General features: G+C 41.2%; 1 protein-coding gene across 2 annotated transcripts; it reads left to right on the forward strand.

Annotated features, from left to right (window-relative positions):
* Positions 1 to 171: 171 nt before the first annotated feature.
* On the forward strand, positions 172 to 5468 carry cunh6orf136 (chromosome unknown C6orf136 homolog). 2 transcript variants are annotated; one of them, XR_012990684.1, is made up of 8 exons: positions 172 to 345; positions 1536 to 1699; positions 1783 to 2478; positions 2597 to 2685; positions 2848 to 3048; positions 3569 to 3638; positions 3751 to 4055; positions 4194 to 5468. XR_012990684.1 is itself a non-coding variant. In XM_076301880.1 (7 exons), exons 2-7 carry the CDS (start codon positions 1601 to 1603, stop codon positions 3892 to 3894), a joined length of 1299 nt encoding a protein of 432 aa, XP_076157995.1. In that variant the 5' UTR covers positions 172 to 345; positions 1536 to 1600; the 3' UTR covers positions 3895 to 5468. The 2 variants fall into 2 exon arrangements, 1 of the variants encoding a protein (XP_076157995.1); XM_076301880.1 differs by having other exon boundaries at positions 3751 to 5468.
* The last annotated feature ends 15035 nt before the right edge of the window (positions 5469 to 20503 follow it).

Consider the following 20503-nt stretch of genomic DNA (forward strand, 5'->3'; position numbering starts at 1 on the left):
GGAGAGAATGCATTTTTTTTTATCATATTTTCATGGATAAAAGTAATGATTTTGGCACCAAATTTAACAGCCATTTGTGCCAGCCAATCAGTGGCATGCCGGTGTATGAGGTAGGTGGGCGGAGTACTGTTCTAGAAGCGTTTCGACGCTTGCCTTGTGAACAGTGTGCTGGCTGGAGACTGGCAAGGACGTCGGTAAATGGAATGACATTTGTGTAACGTTAGCCACCGGGCTTGAAAATTGCAGGAGAAATATCAATCATTGTAAGCGGAGATAAAATATGAGTTGCACAAATTAACCAAAACAAACACACGCCTGCATCACTGCCCTAGTTAACTAATAAAGGTAAGCAAAATGGTTTGGGAATTGCTTGCATAGCTACTATTCAGCTAGCTAGCTGTGCTGTTAGCTTATTAGCATACTTTTGGACCAGTGAAGTAACGTTAATATTTGCTGGTAAAGTTAGCCAGAAATCCTACATCATCAGCCTGTCAGCACTCGACGACTGTCTGCTTTATTTGATAGCTGAAATACGTCAGTGTTCGGAAAGGTTTTTCACTTCCAGTCATTTAACGTTACAGAGTATGCACATTCAAATGGCTAACTGTTTGCAGGCTACAGTAGACAGTAGAACCAAGGCATCAGCCCACAACCAAACTTGGATTCCATAACCTTAGCTCACTGCCTAGCTAACAGCTAGCGAGCTGCCTATCTGACATTGGTTTGCATGTTACCAAGCAGATGTCTGCTGGAACGCTTTGTTGTGTTTTTGGTGACTGTGCCAGCGGGTCAATTTAGATTAGTCAATTTAGAACAGTAGATTCTTCTCACTCTGGTTTAGCTAAAGTTATCTCAGCGTTGGCATGAGCTGAGCTAACGTTAGACATTGCAGTCGGATGACACTAGTTAACGTTGACATTAGCTGTAAACTTTCGTTTGTAGCAGTACTTGACATTGTTATTGGCTGAGGAGAAGTTTATTTACACATGTGTGAGAACACGTCTGTGGGGAAATGATGAAAACAAACCTGGTATCCTGTGTGTAACGTTACATTGTAATGAGATGAGATAGATGAGGTAGGCTACCTTGCTGCTGGGGAACTGCCTCAGCCTAGCTTACTACAGAAGTTACAGCTAACGTTAATCGAATGATTTCCGAACTTGCTGCTGCCACTCACGTTCAGTGTGTCATGTGCTACTTTGGCTTCAGTGGTTTTCTGAGCCTCAAGAGCACAAGAGGTCAAAGTCTCAGCACACACTTCGTCTACCGTTGCTATTAACGTTGGGCTGCTTTTGCGCCTTAGAATAACAGAGTTAGGTGGCAGTTGTATTTCGAAGTAAATTAATACCGCATACTAGAGTTCATGCTATCGTTTTGCAGTGCCACATCCGGAGACTTGTAACAGTATGCTTTAGCAGAGCCCGTTATAGTAACTTGAGTGTGGCTGTTCGATTAGTGATTTGCATTTTACGTGTAGAGAGAGAAAAATAAGCCAAGGCAAAGCAAGGATAACGCGTGATGTTTCTTCCCTCCAGTTTGTCTAATGGTGTCTGCTCAATAAATCTGTCATTGGGGTAACCCCTGCCCCTTCCTGAGGTGAATGGCTGTGTGCAGAGGGGGTGCTGCTTTCTGGGTGGGGTGTCTCTGGAGCCATGGCGGCAATCAACTTAGGAGGCAGCCATGTTGGACTATATATCAGGTACACTTAAAATAAGAGAACGTACATTTTCCCATTTTCCACAGTTGGCAGTAGTGAAATTAATTGAAATATGTAATCTGCAGATGCTTGAGCAGCCCTTGAATGGCTCCGCAAGAACACTGTGCAGTGCATCGTGGGCCCTGGCACCACCAAACAGCCTCCGCTATCAGAACCTGAAACATCCATCCCTGTCGCACCCGTTCCACCATGCGAGTCAGCCCCAGACAGCAGCTGTCCTGGATGTGGACTGGGACGAGACGGTCAACTTGTGCGTGCTGCTGCGACCCAAGGAGTCTGAGGAGCAGCACACCCTCGTGGAGGTGTCACACGTTGGGCAGGATAAACTAAGCGAGCTCCTTGCTCTGGGACCCAACAGGCCCTTTGAGCTCCTTCTTCCTTTAACGACTGTTGACGGTTGCAGGGAGGATGACATTAGCATTACGGCGAAGGACAGGAAGGAGGGATATGTGGAGGGAACGGCTCTTGGTAAAGAGACAGGATCCTTCCGGAGTCTTTTTGAGACAGAAGGCTGTCCTGCTCCGTTTGTGTTGGGCTCACACTTCTACTGTTTTCACTGCCCGACAATGGAGCCCTTGGCCAGCACTGGAAATAGACTTCACTTGAGGCTCGGACTAGAGGCGCAGGCCTCAGGCCTCCCCCCACTCCCCTCAGTCTCCTATTTCGAAGACGAACCTGACCGGGTAGAGAGGAGCAAGAGTGACAGTGAGCGGGAGAACGAGGAGAAGCTGGCAGTGATGTATGAGAGGCTGAGGCTGGAGGTAGGTGTACAGAGGGGAACAGGTTTTTAATCATGTCGTTCTTGTTTTTGTCTTTTTTTTACAAGTGCTTTAATGACCCTCCTGCTCACCTAAGGTTTTTGGTATGTTGTTTTTGCAGCTTCCACAGTTTTTCGTGAAAAGTCATGACTATTGCCTGTACTCCAACGACATCGAGTTCATCAATGGGCTTATGAACACCAAGACCAAGTAAAGAACTATTCTCCCTATCAGACATTTGTTCATCTTAGTGATGGCTAATATCATTTAATGTGTAATTTTTGGGGCAGGCATTTTTATTTATAGTTAGATATACATTTCTAGACTGAAAAGGATCTTTGTTGGTGTGTGTGTGTGTGTGTGTGTTTGCAGGGGCCGTATGATGTATCAGCTGACCCTCTCCCTGTGGAGGCTGATGTGCCTGTGCTATTACGCGGAGGCGCGTATAGAAGTGCTGAAGCTGACCAAGCACCCCGAGGACGGCTCGGTGCGAGCGCGCTGGAGGATCCGAGGCCTGCCCTTCCACATGCTGCTGCTGCGCTTCTACAAGAAAGACAAGAGCCAGCTCTATAGGTGAGCGAAAGGAAGACTGCACAAGCCAGTAAAGAGCATTAAAGGAGAATTCCGGCGATTTCTCACATAGATCTCTTTTTGTCGAGGTCACAGAGTACTGTCGTTTTGCAGAAAAACGAAAACAATCGTTTTTACTTAGCTAGAGTTGCTGCAGCCAACAGCCAGAGCTGCCAGGCAGCTACAGTGCTACACTCTAGGGGCATGAACATGGGGTCTCATGAACATGCCCCTAGAGTGTAGCACTGTAGCTAGATATTTCATGGCCCAACAGCTGGATTAAGCCCTTGGTTTTTGGCAGTCCTACTGGTTGATGCATAGACAGTTGCTTGTAGAGCAGATATTGATGCAGGATGCAGATGTTGATACCAAATGCAGATGATTTCCAAAGTTTTGACTACATTGTTCTGTTCATTGTGTAGAATCCATATGTCTGGGAGCGTATGTGACATAAATCCTCACCCTGGAGTCATATCAGCACAGAGGGTATTTGTTAATCTGACTTCTCGTCACTTTCTTGTAGGAGTTATGATGCTTTCTCCACATTTTACCTGGGCTCAGATGGTCTCATTCACTGTCATAGAGTGGAAAAAGTGAGTTTAAAAATAAATAAATAAAAATGCAGTTGCTTTTGGGATGGGCATGCAAGAATGTGTTGAATGAGTATTCCATAATTCTGTCTGTCAATTTCTTACTCCTCTGAAGGTGATGCAGGCCCAGCCGCCTGTGTTGCCCAGGGTGACCTCGCTGCTGGCCGGGGCGCTGATGGCTCTGGGCGTCCAGGAGCACCGGCCAGCTGTCAACCTGTTGCCCTTCCTGCTGTCCTCCTTCAGGCAGGGCCGAGACTGAGTCTGGCTGGCAGTCGTGGGGGGGGGATGTGCAGAGCATTTGTGTGCCAGAATGGAGAGAGAGACCGAGAGAGATGGACTTAAAACACTTGAGGATGGCAGAAATAAGTTTGAGCAGGAGAGAGAGAGAGACAGAGAAAGTGTGAAAGAGCTGTCAAAGAGGTAAGGGTTTTGTTTGGAGGCAAAGAGAGGAAGGAAGAATAATGCCTGCAACCCTAGATAGGAAGAAAGAATCATTTTAAAATGAGTAATATCATCACTTGAAAATGACTCCCTTTGTTTTTTTTATCTTTTCCCCAGCTTCAACTGTACAGGCAAGCTAAAACCCTCAATATGTATTGTTCTATTACATGTAGCTAAGAGGAAAATATTGTAGTATTTGTGAATAGTTGGTTAAAACATGATCAGAACTGTTATGCAATGGCCTCCAACGTGTCCCCTTTTCTGATGTGGATCACTGAATTGGAGCTTTTACATAGCTTCAATCGTACGCACAATCCATGCACGCACCTTAGAAAAACAGCTGCCATGGCTTTAATGATGTACAGATAAGTTGGTATTGTTAAGCAAACACACACACACACATACACACACGCATAGACAAACACACACACATAGACAAACACACACATATACAGACACTGCCCTGTGTCATTATTGTACAGTCTGAAGAACCTCTTGACTGAAACTGGCTTTACTGTGAGATGTGGTATATTGCAAGGTCTTGGTTTCAGGTTAGGGTTATTGAGGTGTTTTTTTTTTTTTTTAATTATTACTGTTTCTCTGACAGGGTAATCATTACCACTATACAGACTCAAAACAACTTTGACAGAAAGCATTAGTATTCTACATATTCAGCCAAGTACCTGGGGCAACATACTGTCAGATGGATCATTTCAGGGGAAATGTGAAAATGCAATGGCAGGGACTAACTGGTTAGCATCCATTTCCTCCATAACATTGTTGGAAATACATCTGTGAAATGGGTCATGTTCACCTAAACACTCATTGTGGGAAGAGATGTATTATAGTTATATTTCGGTCAGTGCAAAGTCATTTCTATTCTATTTAAGAAAGCAAACCATGATGAATGGAATCAAATCTGTGTATAAGTATAGCCTTTGAAGTTATAACTGCAGTTAAATTGCAAACCCAATAGGAGCATTGTTTGGAGCAAGTATTCAAAATGTGTAATACTGTATGTGCAGCTGCCAGAAACTAGTGTTTGAAATGTGTGTTATAAGAGTCAGCATACCAAGTTAAACATGCCATGATCTGTCAATCAAAGAGCTCAAGTTAATCCTGTATGATGAAAGTAACTGTTAAAAATCCTGTATGTGATTCATCTGTCCTGACGACGCCGCACAGCCGCTAGTAATGCTCTGGCTTTATTCAATCTAGATTTAAACCGCATGAATTAACATTCTGCAGTTAAATCATTCAGATAGACAAATACAGTACATTAGAAAACATGACAAAATCCTCATGCTGGTACTGTGATGGTAATTGACTTTTTGTTTTCTGTAATAATTCTACTTTGCAGTGAAATAAAACAAAATATGTGTGAATAATAAACAGTATTGATTGTGATGACTTGCACACCCTAATACTAAAGGCATTTCTGACCTGTACTTTATGTGAGGAAAAATAGTTTTTGACAGAATAAACTTTCAAATGCACAGTAGCTTTCACAAGTCAATGAACAAGTTCTCCATCAAAACTACCAAAGCTAACATACAAGTGGATTTACCCATCCCCTAACTCGAGGTTTTGATTGCTCTTGGAATTCATTAACAGGTTCTAGAAAGTTCAGATGCCCGCATAGCTTTGATGCACCCAACCACCTGATTGAATTCACCGTGATTTCCATTGAGCTCATTTGCTTGTCTGGGTCCTCAGGAAGTGAGATTATCAGTTAATTGAATGGAGGCTGCCCAACACATGCAACCACTGGGGCCTATTTGCGAGAGCTTTGGTCCACATGCAAGGACCTGCAAGTGCCGCAGGCGAGCAGGATGACTGCTGAGGCAAGAGTGAGCTTCATCAAATGTGGTGGAAGTAAGTAAAACTGATTCTGATAATCTAATAATAAGTATTTCTGAAGAACTTGTTCAGTTGTGTAGCAGCTGTGTAGTGTATCATCACTGGTGCATTAATGTGAGGCATGAATTGTAAAGCACTTTTTTTTTTGTAAAGAATTATAAATGCAGTCCATTTGCCATTCAAAAAGGGGAAAGTCTTGATTTAGACTGACTGATGTAGCACAATCACTCATGATTATTGTCAGTCCAATTGGTGTCAGACCAACTAATAGCTCTAGTGATGTTTTGGCAGAGGGATTCTTTAAGATTCGTAGTAAGTCAATAAATGCTAATTGTTTAAGTATGTGGCTCCTTTTATTCAGTTGAATGACTGTAGAGTTGTATTTCAGAAAAAATCATCAATGTAATAGTTGCCAGATAGTACATAGAAGTTCACAGATGGAATGGCAGCATGAGCTAGTGCCGGATATAATATCCTTTCTTGTCTAAGGTCTTGGAGAAAGTGGTCTTCAAGCAAATCTGTGACTTATATCAGAACAACCTGCTAGACCCTATGCAGTCTGGTTTCAAGAGTGGTCATTCTACTGAAACTGCTGTTCGGTCTAGATCTGAAGCATTGAGAGTAGCAAAGTCTTCTGTTCAGTAATCATTATTAATTCTACTAGAATTCTCTGCAGCCTTTGATACTGTAAACCAAAGAAAACATTCTCCTTTCTATCTGAACTGGGAATTTCTGGGAAAGCTTTTGACTGGTTTGAATCCAACCTTAAAAGGCGTTCTTTCAGGGTGTCTTGGCAGGGTCAAGTATCAAAGTCTCATGATCTCACCAGAGGTGTGCCTCAGGGATCAATATTGGGGGTCCTTTTCCTTGGGTGAGACCAAAGATTGTTAAGGCGGAGCAAGATACTTCATCAGGAGCCACTTCCGGGAACCCGGATCGCACGAGGGGGGGGTCAAAATCCCCCTTTATGCAGAGCAGAGGCAGCGACTGCTCCATTGAAGTCTATGGGCATAGCTCAGAATTTTACCACATATGCTAAGGTCTTAGTTCTATAGAGTTAGGAATGTGAATTTCGGGCACGTTTTCATGATCCTCAAACCCTTGTGAACATTTCAGGTACATTTTTAGCATTTTTGAGCATTCCAGTCTGGAGAAAATCGACTTTATATCAGGTGTGCGCCGGTTATTTATGCCGCTGCTGTTGGCGGTTTGCAACGTACGCTCATCAATACGTCATCGACACGCCTCTTTATGCAGACAGGATTCGATCCCCATTTCGCGCCCATAGACATGAACTACGACGAAGTATCTTGCTCCGCCTTAACAATCTTTGGTGAGACCATTCGCTCTCATGGATTTGACTTTTTCCCTCCCCGGTGTCATGTGACTCGTTAATGTTACAAGGTCTCAGGTGTGAATGGGAAGCAGGTGTTTTAAATTTGGTGTTATCACTCTCACACTCTCTCACTGGTCACTTGAAGTTCAACATGGCACCTCATGGCAAAGAACTCTCTAAACGTTTTCCAGTTATACAAATACAATCCTCACAGTTTTTTGTAATGAAGGATATTTTTTCTGAACTGTCCTTTTTGACACAGAAAACAATGACCAAATTGTACAACAGATGCTATGGATTAACTCTAATATACTGAGTGGAGGTGCCACAATGTTCTTGAAGCAAATGTTTGAAAAAGGTATAATGTTTGTAAAAGATATTATAAAGGAAGAAGGGGGAATTATGTCACTCACAAATAACACAAGTATATATGGGTGAATGTGTACTTTGCAACAATACAATCAATTAATTGGAGCCTTACCACAACAATGGAAAAGAAAAGTTAATGCGATTGCATGTTCATACTCAGTTTGTAGACCAGATATCAAACAGACTAGGTGGCTAAAAAAAGCAAAGGTTAATAAAGAACTGTATAATTTTTATCTAATCTAAGCTAAAAATCTGGTGGCAATACCCTATAACATTTTTGACAGTTGGGAAAGAATGCTAGACATACCAATATCATGGAAGCAAGTCTTCACAACTTTGTATGGAACAACAATAGATACAAGAGCAAGATATTTTCAACATAAATTAATCTATAAGTATAGCTACGAAAAAAATGTTATGGATTTGGGGAAAGGAGTCAACACCAAGTTGTCGATTCTGTAAGGAGGAGGAGGAGACAACAGATCATTTATTCTGGTATTGTTCACCAGTTGCTTTGTTTTGGATTGAAGTGGAAAGGTGGTTATTGGGTTATGATGTAATATTGCGATCTTCTCACAGTCCTTCTGGGTGATCTTTCAGCGGAAGCTCACGCTCTTCAGAACATCATTATTTTGTTAGGGAAAATCTTAATCTTCAAAACAACAGACATACATGAGTTGAGTATAGGGAGACTTAAAAACCACGTTAAAGTTTACTGTGAAACTGAATGTATGATCTATGAATCCAAGGAAGTGCATTATGCAGAAAGATGGAGTAAAATAAATGGATAAAGTGGAAGGATGGAACAGGTAGAAAAGAATGAATATTCCAACATGTTGCTGTATGATTCAGGAATTTGTTGTCCCTTGGAGGTTGGGAGTAGTGTGTGTGTGGGGGGGGGGTTGAGGGCGGTCGGGAGGATGTGGTTTGGATGGAGGGACTTTTTTTCATTCTTCATTGGTTTGTTTTTTCCCGTTTTATATATTTTTCCTTTGTTACTAGTGATTTTTTAGATTTTTTATTTATTGTATTCTGTTTGGAAAGATGTAAGGGCTACCCTGTATCTGTTTCAAGCTTTAAAAAAAAGAAAAAAACACTCTCTGAGGATCTGAAAAAAATAATTGTTGCACAACATAAAGATGGCCTAGGCTATAAAAAGATTGCCAACACCCTGAACCTGAGCTGCAGCATGGTGGCCAAGACCATACAGTGGTTTAACAGGACAGGTTCTACTCAAAACAGGCCTCCATGGTTGACCAAAGAAGTTGAGTGCACATGCTCACAGCGTCATATCTAGAGATTCTTTGGAAAATACATTTGAGTGCTGCCAGCATTGCTGCAGAGGTTGAAGGGGTGGGGATCAGCCTGTCAGTGCTCAGACCATACCCCGCACACTGCATCAAAATTGGTCTGCATAACTGTCGTCCCAGAAGGAAGCCTCTTCTAATGATGATTAATAAGAAAGCCCACAAACAGTTTGCTGAAGACAAACAGACATGTATTACTGGAACAGATAATAAAATCTTTGCAGAAATGTGAGGGGTGTACTCACTTTTGTGAGATACTGTACATAGTTTCCAGACTGTCACCGTTGTTTATTATCATTTTGTAAAGGTAAGGAGAAGTAGGAAGTAACATTTGGAATCCCTGATCTATGTGATTTGTTAGGCTGAGCCAATGATTCCAAACTTCAAAGTCAATGCACAGTCTATGCCATTACGATGCTAGGGTTGGACACATTTCCCTATTGGGGGTATCCAGATTTTTCATTTAGTGAAATGAAGTAGAGAGTCAGGTGACACCAGGCTATCCTACCGTCTACTGAGAACCAGCCCTGCAACTTCGTTCTCCACCGACCCAGAGAATCATAAACTGTTTTACGACAATTGTGCAATACCACTATGAAATTGTACATATTACCTTGTAAGTCAACAGGGCTCTTCAGAGATTGTCTTTGCTTTCCTTCGTTTTATACGCAAGAAGTTGTGGCAAATGATGGACCACAGACATTTACAGCAAGTCCATGATGTCCATTGCCTCTTTTGGCCTCTAGAGTGCATCACTGTGCCATGTGTACTATCCATCCACCTGGCGCTTTTCACGTCATGAAATCACAGACTGCATGGTATAGGTTAGCTGCAATCTGAAATGTGACAGAAGTAGAGGAACTTGGGACTTTCTGGAGCTAAATAATACCCTACAACACATTTTACTGAACTAAGCCCAATGAAGAAATAGGCTACACTGAATATCATGACTAAAGGTATATGATGCCCAACATAATAAGTAATTGTAAACTGATTTGGGTGTGTATCAGTCAATGGGATAGTGCTGAGTTCTATGTACCAGTGTTAGCTGGAATACTGTATGTGCACATAGGTCTTTTTTCAAGGTGAGGTCTGTCTGGCCTTTTCTTTGCTAAATAACAGAATTTCACAAAATCATTGTTATAATTATAGTTACTCATCATTGAACATTTTTTTCCACTATTCAAAACTAAATCTTAACACAGTTCTGTTTTGTCATAATTGGACACTGATGACTGCAGTGCAGTTTGTTTATAGAAAACAGTCACCTGTAATTTACAGCCCAGATAATTGGTGCAAATTGCTGGAGCAGCAGTCGCTCCACTATTCAGTAAATGTCAGTCTCTGTCCTTTTACACAAGGACAATGAAGTAAATTAGATTTACCTCAGGCTATCTTTGCATTAACCTCAGTGGACAGTGCATATGTAATTCACATTACCATGGTAAATTCTGGTTCTGTGGCATGCTAGAAGCATGATTTCTTTGTGGATAGTAGATTAACTTTTCCTATTTGTCAAAAATCAATAGAACACAGTTTTTCGACAAGGATCACCTGTCTCACTAACTCTTGCTGTTGAGATGCAGATGTCATCCTTCAGCACTCGATACATAGAGAGACTCATAAAAATAGAAAGTGACAATCGGAATTGCATAAATAATATTTCTGTGGTCTGTTATGTTGCTCGGCAACAGCTCTCTCAGCCATGAAAGCCAGATAGAATTCACAATGATCTTGATATGGAGACATGGACCAACAGTTTACCAGATTTCAACATCATGCCAATGTTTGTATCCCTTTTGTCATTGCTAACATGATAATTTTATCTATTTTGGACATATTTTCCTCAACATCCACTGATAACATCTGTTTAATAGTGGTTGCAAAAGCTTTTTAGCTGAAATGCACACATAAAAGCAGTGATGTTAGACCCACATTTTAGTGTCAATTTTATCTGTAAAGATAAACATGACTTGAGTCATGAAAATCACCAACATCAATATCCCTATCAATATCCTATCAAGTCACTGATAGGTTTCTCCAAATGTGGGCTCATCATCTGACCAATTACATATTATTGTTATTGCCATTATCATTATTTTAATGCCCACTAGTGGTATTTATGTTCTGCTCAGGCAAGATCTTTGAAATGATAGCCTATGTTTTTTTAGATTACAATTATTTAGCATGCAGCTCTTTAAAGGGACACCAGGCAACGTTTTTGTGTTAATTAATCATCTTTGTAAGTCTATATGGTTAACCCTGTACTTTCTAGCATGGTCCTCTCATCTCATATTTGGTGATCATCACTTAGGCCTACCTGCCCTATGTGCCTCCTCCTGGTCCACATTTTCCTCACATGTTCTGGAGGCTTGTGACTGCTCCTCATCTTAAATGTAGTGTAATTATGAAGCATTGCCATTAGTAGGCTAAAATATGAGTCTGATTAATTAATCAATTCGCTTACACAGTGTCATGTCATCTTTATCACAGAAAGTTTCTGTCTCACCTTCTGTTTGGCTTTTTCACAGCCAACCCTGCAGTGATGTGCTGCCCTTTGCTGCCTCCCTGAATTGTCTCTCCCTCTCCTGAATCCGCCTCTTTTTAGTGGGCATCTTGGCTTCAAACAATACCCAAAATAGTGAATAGGATTTAAGCATTTAACCATTTTGAATAAAATAATTAATGTGATGTATTACTTCCATCATTCATTCTACTTGCTAAAACAAAATGTGAGAAAGTAACTATCAGCATACATGTAGCTTAATTTGCCTAATGCAGGGGTGGGCAAACATTTTGGCTCAAGGGCCACATTGGGTTTTGAAAATTGGCCGGCTGCTGCAAAGGAGATAACTAAGAGTGGGCCTATCATCTCTATTTAACATGATGTTTTGACATTGTAAACGTTATCTAAGAGTGAAAAGCAGTTTTCGGTAAAGCTAACCAATTTAGTCTCTGTCACAGGAAAAAAATAGCGAGCAGCCTGATAACCAAATTAAATGATCGGCGGGCCGGATGAAAGTGGTGCGCGGGCCGCAGTTTGCCTACCCCTGGCCTAATGCCTACCAAAACTTAGGCCTATGTGGTAACGGGCTGCTTGTCTGCGAGCTATCTGTCTGATTATTTAGGCTAAACGTGGCAAACTCAGCCTGGATTTATGAAGATTTGAATTAATTTCATAAAACTTGATGATGATCGTTCGTTTGTTATACATCACAAACTCACTTTTTCCGACAACGTGGTTTCGCGACAATCTCCTTCTAATATAAGGCCGCTCATGCAGGCTCAGCTCAGGTGCTGGTCGCGTGCAACGCTGAAGCCACGTAAACAGTTTGCCCTTCCCCTAATGACTTTCACTTTCGGTGCCCGAACTGAAGTGAATGAGGCTTTGCGATTTTTTTTTATCTAGGCCTATACGTGAAATTCTGCATCCATTGTACGATTTATTTATTTATTTATTTATTTTCCCCTCGGAAGGGCAACGTGAGTCGAGAAGGCCATATGGCATTTGCCCGGGCAACCTGAGCAACCCCCCTGTGCACGTCCCTGGTCACACCTACCCACAAATAGACATAAGCATTTGCATTATATAAACATTGCATCCCTTATGTGTATATGAACATGGGACAGCTTACTATATATATATATATATATATATATTACTTTGGGCAATTTCCACATTACTGAGTTTAGAACTTTTGTGTGAATGCCCAATGATGTAGGCCTACTCAAGTCCTACTTAGCATAACCCCCACAATGGCATAAAATGTAACATCAGTTCTTTTCCTGCTCAACGTTCTCAAAATATGTATTCCCTTGAATGTATGGAACAGCTTGCTGCCCTTAGATTCTCTAAGGATAAGTGTCTAAAGACATATCTGTTCAGCATACACTTAGTTAATTCGGTGGTTCTTATGAGTTATGGGTTGAATACTATGGTATTTGTTTATTTTTTTTCATTAGGCTATTGGTCATTGATATTGCATTGAAATGATTGTTTATGTATTATTGCTAGATTCCTTAATGTGATCTTACCAACATTTTAAAACTGTTCGTTGTTAATTTGAACCATTATATTGTTTTTTTTTGTTTTTTTTGTAAGTCACTTTGGACAAAAGCGTCTGCCAAATCCCATAACCATAACCATAAGAAGCAGATGAGGTGGTTTGATGTATTGAAAAGGTGCGGTAGAGAGGTAGAGATCACAAGCAAAGCCTGACTACAGTGCCCACTTTTCCCTGATTTTTGTCATACATTTCCACTGAAAACAATTTGCCGATTAGACTTGGTTTCATGGTTTCATTTTATTCAGCGGACTTGAGTGGCAAAGGCAAGATGTTTATTTCTGCTGTAGCTTATCTTTAAATATAACATCGCTTCAACTGATCTGGACTTTGATAGTGGCAAGCTGCCGCCAAGAATCCCTCAATCAATTACAGGAAAATAGTCTTCCAACCCTGAAATCCACTTATCCAGTGATACGTCATACCAAAAAGCATCAAGATCAGTATATAAAATCAGTCTTTGATTACCACAGACATATCGGAAAAAGACTCTTGTGTCATAGAGTGCCAGACCAATGTCAAATGTGCACAATCTGTAGATTTCTCTTGGGAAGGCACCTGCATTATTTAAGAGGAAACTACATCAGGTCTATGGATTTCAGTTTCTTCTATGTTGAGAACTTCCACTAATATCATCTGTCTCCCTCCTCAATGAAACCAAATAGGTCCGTCTATCAAAACACAATAGCCATTTTGTTCAGGGAACATAGAGCACAGTAATTTTGTTGACTGATTCCTCTCTGCCCTTTTCCCAAAGACGGGTACGGTAACCCTAACTAAGGACAAAGACGATAAGCTTAATTGAGCCGTATAACTACCGGTCAGTCTACTTATGCACTTTTATTGGGGCCTACAGTTAAGTTGTCAACTGTCAAGCAAATACAAGTTTGTGGGTTGAGCTGTATCAGATTCTTTCCCAATTGTAATTACTGTGCTTGCACTGTGTGATTATGTAAGCGCACCAGAGCTGTATTTGTCATGCAGGGATAATAATGATATGATATGCTACCACTGGAAAGTTCTGACAGTATGTCTCTGCTCTTGTAATTCTTGTCTGTACTCTTTCTAATCGACAAGGGTATTTTGCAAAATTTGCCTTTTATAGCTTTCAGACGCATATATTAATTGTAGGTTTAGAAACACGATTATTTTCAGCTCCAGAAAATGCTATGCATCTTATTTTATCTTAAGAGCCCTTATGTACATTGAAGCATAGACCTCTTAATTAATCTTTGTATATTACATTTGGTACGGTTGCCTTTTGTATGGCATGATTCATCTTTTGATGCCAGTGTATTGTGGGATTTCAGGTCAGTGTTGTTTAATATGTGTGATCCAAGGAGAATTTCAAATTCAATGCAGTTTAGTTATTTTCCCTCTAAGTAATGAATTGATAAGCAAGAAGCTTAAGTTGGTGTAAAATACACATTTTGACTTTGCACAGGTTTTCAGTTTCCTTTAGTTCATTAGAATGCCATGTTCTAATTCTTGCTATTTCATCTTTCAACCTCCTAATGAAAATCAAGGATAAAAGGTGATGAAACAGTAATGAAATAGTTGGCTGCAAACAGTTCATTCAGTCTCATTCACTCTGCAACCCTTTAAAGTAACATCCCAGCCAGTGTCACAAAAAAACAACAAAAATCTTTTTACATGACATTTTTAAGCTTTGATAAATTCATCACTCTCACAGTAACACCTCAGTCTAAGATGTCTTATTTTGAGCTTTTGTCAGCTTTTCCCAAAGACATACTTCAGGCAGTGAGAAGACACCTTTTGTAGTATCAGATTAGCACAGAAATTGAGATTTGGGGTATTACTTTGAAAGAAAAGCCATTTCCCCTGCCTTTCATAAAAGCATGCAACATGTGGGTGTTTGCAGGGTACGGTTGAGTAATCAAAAAAAAAAAAAATTCATCTTGATGGACGGTCATCCTGCTGTGACCATATGATTGGTCACAGAAAAAGAGCAAATGACAAATGAAAGACCAAAATGAAAAAAAAGATACTGCTGTCCCATGTTTGGATATTGAATGTCCTTGTTGCAAGACTGCCTATTTCAGCTATTTCTGGCACCCTCAATACATAAATGTCCTGAGTGAAGCAATTTATATTCCAGCACATCCTACATTCAGGCTTTAAGAGAAAAGAAAAAAAAAATAGAAAGAAAATTATTTTGGAGCAAGATCAATTTGAAAAGTAATGGAATGAAACCTTGAAATTGATTTTATTGCCATTTCTCAGCATGTGTGTGGTCAGTAATTGCCTGGCGGCCATCAAGTGGGAGCGATTTTCGGGAGGCACTGGGGTGGAACATTGAGCTATGTGTATAGATCTGTACACTTCTGAGCAGGTGAGAGTGGAGGTCCGTCGCGGCGTCTGTGTCAGACAAGCGCCTGTGGTAAACACCTGCCACCGCTCCCTGCAGGCCCCTCTCTCCTGCTCCCTGACAAGGTCTGCCTTTTGAGTTTTTAGCCAAAGGTCCCCAAACTCATAGACATTTCTCTCCCTCTCTCTCTCTCTGAGAGTAATCAGCTCGGAGTGAGTTGGAATCCTCTGAAGTACTACTGGCTGCTTATTAGGCCTCAGATGGGTTCTCTTTGTACTAGTGGTGGGCCTCAGCAACAGCGTGTGAGCGATTTTAGTTTTTTTTATAGTTTGAATGATACATTACTTTGAAATGTTAGGAAGCAGCATATGATAGTCTAATTCTGATTCGGGGGCGATATTGAAAGACACAAAAAAAGATAGGCTATTTGCAGTATGGTGATGTAAATGTATATGCAAAAATGATTTATGAATGAATTATAAATTGATGTTACAGCATTCCCAAGTCAAATCCAGCTAAACTCAATAGCAATAGTAATAACACTAAAAAATGTTTACACTCGGGCTTAAAATGCCCAATGGAGCCATTACAGAACAGGCCAAGACCAAATTAGATCAAAAAGTAACAATTTTCAAAGTCAGACTCCCAATCAGTCTCTGCTTTCGCCATTTGTGCTGCAGGTGGAGGGCCTTCAAGGATTTATGTTTTGTGTTAAGTAAGGCTGAAGCTACTCATGTTATCTCACTCTATCAATAGCAAATACATTAGCAATAACCTGGCCTGTGCAAGCACACTATTAATTTACTTCAGGCCTGTCCAGACAGGGACAAAGGGACTGTTGGAAACGGGCGAGGTGTATCCACTTTCGCTCTCCCTGGGCCTTGGCGTCTCCTGTGCTGGGGAGTGAATCGATGGTCCATCGAACGACAGGAGGAGGAGAAAAGAGAAGGAGAGAGAGGGGGGGGGGCAGGGTAGGCAGGCAGGCAGGCAGCCAGACTGGGGCAGGAAGAAGCACCTCCAGTTTGGAGTGAGAGGCTCAGGTGTCAGTGTCACCCTAGAGTCCGAAGCAGATCCATTGGAGACGATGAGGAGGAGAACAAGACTCATAGGGAGTAGGGAGAGGCTCGTTGGCTTTGTTGGCTTCCTCGTTGGCTTGTCATTCACTGAAAAAGGCTAGATTCTTAAGATTTCATTGTACACAGTTTACATTGGTATTGTTAAATACAACCTCTCAGCTATGAAATTACTCAGGAGCATTAACTACCTGTATGTTATCCTACCTGTATGTGTGTGAGTGGGTGTCTTCTCGAACACTATAGGGCCCTATAGACCCCTAGATCAGTAATGGATGGTCAGAGGCGTAAAGTTTATAGGCATTAAAGGCGTGGCCAGTCCACATTCACTAATTGAATGGCACAATTTTGTGATCAAACGCTGGGTGCAAAAGGATTGTCCTTATGTCTCTTAATCAGTCATTGGGTGTGCTTTGGGCGTAACATCCTTTAAACCAATGAGAATGACATCTGTCATTCCCTTTAACAGCAAGCAGCGCAACTTTAAACAGCGCATTAGTATTTTGATAGTCAGTGGCGCATTTGAAGAAATCTGCTTGCACGCGAGACCGTTTGTAACAGGGATTCCACTAAACCTTGCTTACTAAAACCTGTTTGTGACTAGCAGAGTAAAGCCTACATGCATCTGCACTCGCCTATTATTTTAACTCATTGGCAATGTGAAACTAACTTCACCGTGGTCTCATGGTCGAAACAGTTCTACACAATTAATTACTCTCACTATTGACTGACAAGGGGTTACCATCAAAAACATAGCCTGAAAAAGACAACACTTACCCCAATAATGTTTGAATGATTGATTTAAACATCCTAAAGATATTCATCCTGCAGAGGAGTTGCTGCTTACATCTCGTGACAATGCGTCTTCAGCTGTGCTTTATATGTGCCTTTTGCTATAGACCAGGTTTTTCTTGGTCAATGGCTAATGATTTTTAGAGGGTGTAAGATAGCGACTTTTAGGTCATGCGCCAGACCCCACCTTATTGTTAATTGCCACACCCCTGGGCGCAAGGTTTGATTAAAATTGCAGCGCATGGCGAAAAATTGTGCCGAGTGCACGATACGACCCATAGTGTCTTAAGCCCTTATTTAATACCTCTATTAGCAGTACATTTTCAAACTCTGAGACCTTTCACACTCGCTGAAGTGTTTTTATTGTCTCTGCGGGTCAAACTACTCTTATCTTGACAAGTTAACCTTTAGTGCTGGCTATGTACAGCAGCATATAGAAAAACAAGCTAGTAGAAGTGTAAACAGTGGGAAAAGGTCATTATGTAGAAACCATCAGAGGAATGAATCTGGCATTTACAACTCATACATTTGGAAAAAAGTGTCTAGTATTACTGTTGATCTTCTGAAGGAAACATTTTTTTACATTGACTGAAATGTGTTTTTATGAGGTAGTATTTCAATGAAGTTAGTTCTACTGTGACAGCAATATAGCAAACTGTAGGAGCACCTATAGCAGCACAAAGAGCACTGTAAAAACCTTAAGGTATATTTTTATTGAACTTTATCTGAATGGAAAAATGTGTTAGCCTTAGACCTAACAGTCAACTTGTGGTACCATTATCCAAGGGTATGACATTTTCAGAACATTTTAATCCTCAGAGAATCTGGTCTGGATACAATATTTTAAGGAAAAGAAGTAAGAATTAACGGCACACTGTGCAGGTTTTTTTTATCTTAATATGCAAGTTGTTTAGCTTAATTTACCTTCATTTAACAGCTTCAGAGTCATTGGAATGGTTATATGACTTTTTTCGGGTTGAATGGTGGCCGTCTCGCTTCCCCCTAGCGCCTGTGAGCGGAAAAACCACCCTTGCTGTGGGCCGGCGGGCCGACGGCCTCAGTGTCAGGAAGTATAACGGGTGTAACGAATTGCTTTACTGCATTCAAATAAACATACACGCCAGGCACCGGCTAGAAAAAGGTAGCGATGGAGTTTCTCAGACATTCGTCATGACAGAGGCAGCGAAAAAGAAGCAAAAACCGAGAAAACAGTAAATTGCCAATACTGCATAGTTTACCTTTAGGCCTAATAGTGACCATTTTACCTCCTGTAAGGTCACTTCCAGTGTTGGGTGTAACGCGTTACAAAAGTAATGTAATTAGCCTACTGTAATATATTGCTGTTTGCGGTAACGTGGTAATGTAAGGCATTTCAAAAAAAAATTGGGTAATATTTTACTCGGTCAGTAACGCGCGTTACAATGCATTTAAAGGGACACCAGGCAACGTTTTTGTGTTAATTACTCATCTTCGTGAGTCGGTATATGGTTAAATGACTCATTACAGGGTGAATGAAGACTCTCTCGCCCGCCCCTACTGCCTGTAGGAAGAATATCCCGCTTGCAAGTTCAGTGTATCGTACCCGGCGACCGAAGCAGTTTCAGTTTCCATCCTGCATCCACAGCACAGAGGGAGGCTAACGAAACGCTAGCGATTGTTGCAAACGTGTGTATAATGGCAGAGCCGGCAAAGAAGCAGCGAAAACCCTTGACGGAAGATGCAAAGAAAAGGAAAAGAGCTTCAGACCGAGCGAGGGGGAGTTTCGAAGAGAAAAAGCATCAGGCTTGCCTGGTGTCCCTTTAACCTGAAATTAAGTGGTGTTTGTTTTGATACATATTTGCAAACACCACGCGAGAACAACAGAGGAGAAAAAATCCGCGCAAAATAGTAGAACGTTATATCCTGATACTGGTTAAAGATGACTGTGGCTGCAGCAGACTCGCAGGCGGACTCTATTTGCGGGATGGACATAAGCCTACGCGCATTATTTTCAGCTTGTCAGAGACAAGGCTATGAAGAACATAGTTAGTTTACTTTGTGTGCGAAACCGAAAGATCTTTCTATGCCTCGCGAAATAGCACAAGTAAATTAATGAAACATCTAAAGTATAGTGCCACGCTAATCTTTTTTATTCTTGATAAAACACAAACTATGCTGTTGTGCATGTCAGCTTTGTGCTGTGAGCTTGAATTAAAGAGAATAAAGGGATAGAAATGCAGAAAAAGATTGTGTAGCCTGGCAGTGCCACCGCTCCCGTACGCGCATCACGCACTTTGTGTTGGGCACCAAAGGACAGAGGGGGCACCCAAATGTAACCAATGAATAGTAGCTTTACTGCAAACTGCGTTTCACTCTTCATCAATAACGTTTACAATGTCAAAATGCACTAACACGATGTTACATGCAAGTTTGATACCTGGTATGAAGCAACATATCATTGCATACTTCCATTTCCAAAGTAATGAAGGCTGCTTAAAACAACTTAACATTGTGCATATTATTATGACCGCCGCTAGCGAAGCGGTCATATAGGGATTGTCAAAGTTTTTTTTTTTTTTTTTTTTTTTTTTCGTCATCTACTTCCTGAAATTTTGGTCAACGATACCCGGGGCACCGAAACACCGGGGCACATGAAATTTGGTGGGTATGTAGCCCCACTAGACTTTTACGGAAAAATTTCGTTTGGTCCCCTGGGCCACTCCCCCCTCCGCGCTGGGCTCCCCGAAACCCAAAAAATGCAGTTTTTCCTAAATAACTACCTGAACCGTGGCACCGAGGATGAAGAACTTTTTATGGTATGTTGGTCTCAAGGGCCCACATCAACCTAGCCCATAATCACTCATTTGTGATTTGCACCCCCCCGGTAAAAAATGAAAATGCAATATCATTCTGCTTTAATCGCCCCTCTCTTCAGTAAAGACGTTCAGAACTGCACCAAATTTTATGTGTATGATTAACCTGACATTCTATGGGGGTATGCCAAGTTTCGTAGAATTTCATCCATGGGGGGGGTCTAAAAAATTACATTTAGTGACTGTACACTCATTGGCCTGTAGATGGTGGTGCACACATATACACATGCGCACACACACACACAGGCACCCACATACTATCAGTATTAGAACGGCCGATACATAATTACAAATTCAGTAGGATTAAAAGAAAGCCAAAATAAATATTCATCATCATCATCATGGCTGCATTTCCAGTATTGGCGATAAGTAGTCGTTTGTCCACTAGATGGCGCATCGTTGCAGTGAGACATAATTTTGTTGGAAGTTAATCTAAAGTGGGTTG

This window comes from Alosa pseudoharengus, unplaced genomic scaffold (genome assembly GCF_046254945.1).
Source record: "Alosa pseudoharengus isolate Yale_2024_CS ecotype anadromous, Long Island Sound unplaced genomic scaffold, YU_APseudo_1.1 YU_APseudo_1.1_scf_23, whole genome shotgun sequence".
In the NCBI taxonomy this organism is placed as follows: Eukaryota; Metazoa; Chordata; class Actinopteri; order Clupeiformes; family Clupeidae; genus Alosa; species Alosa pseudoharengus.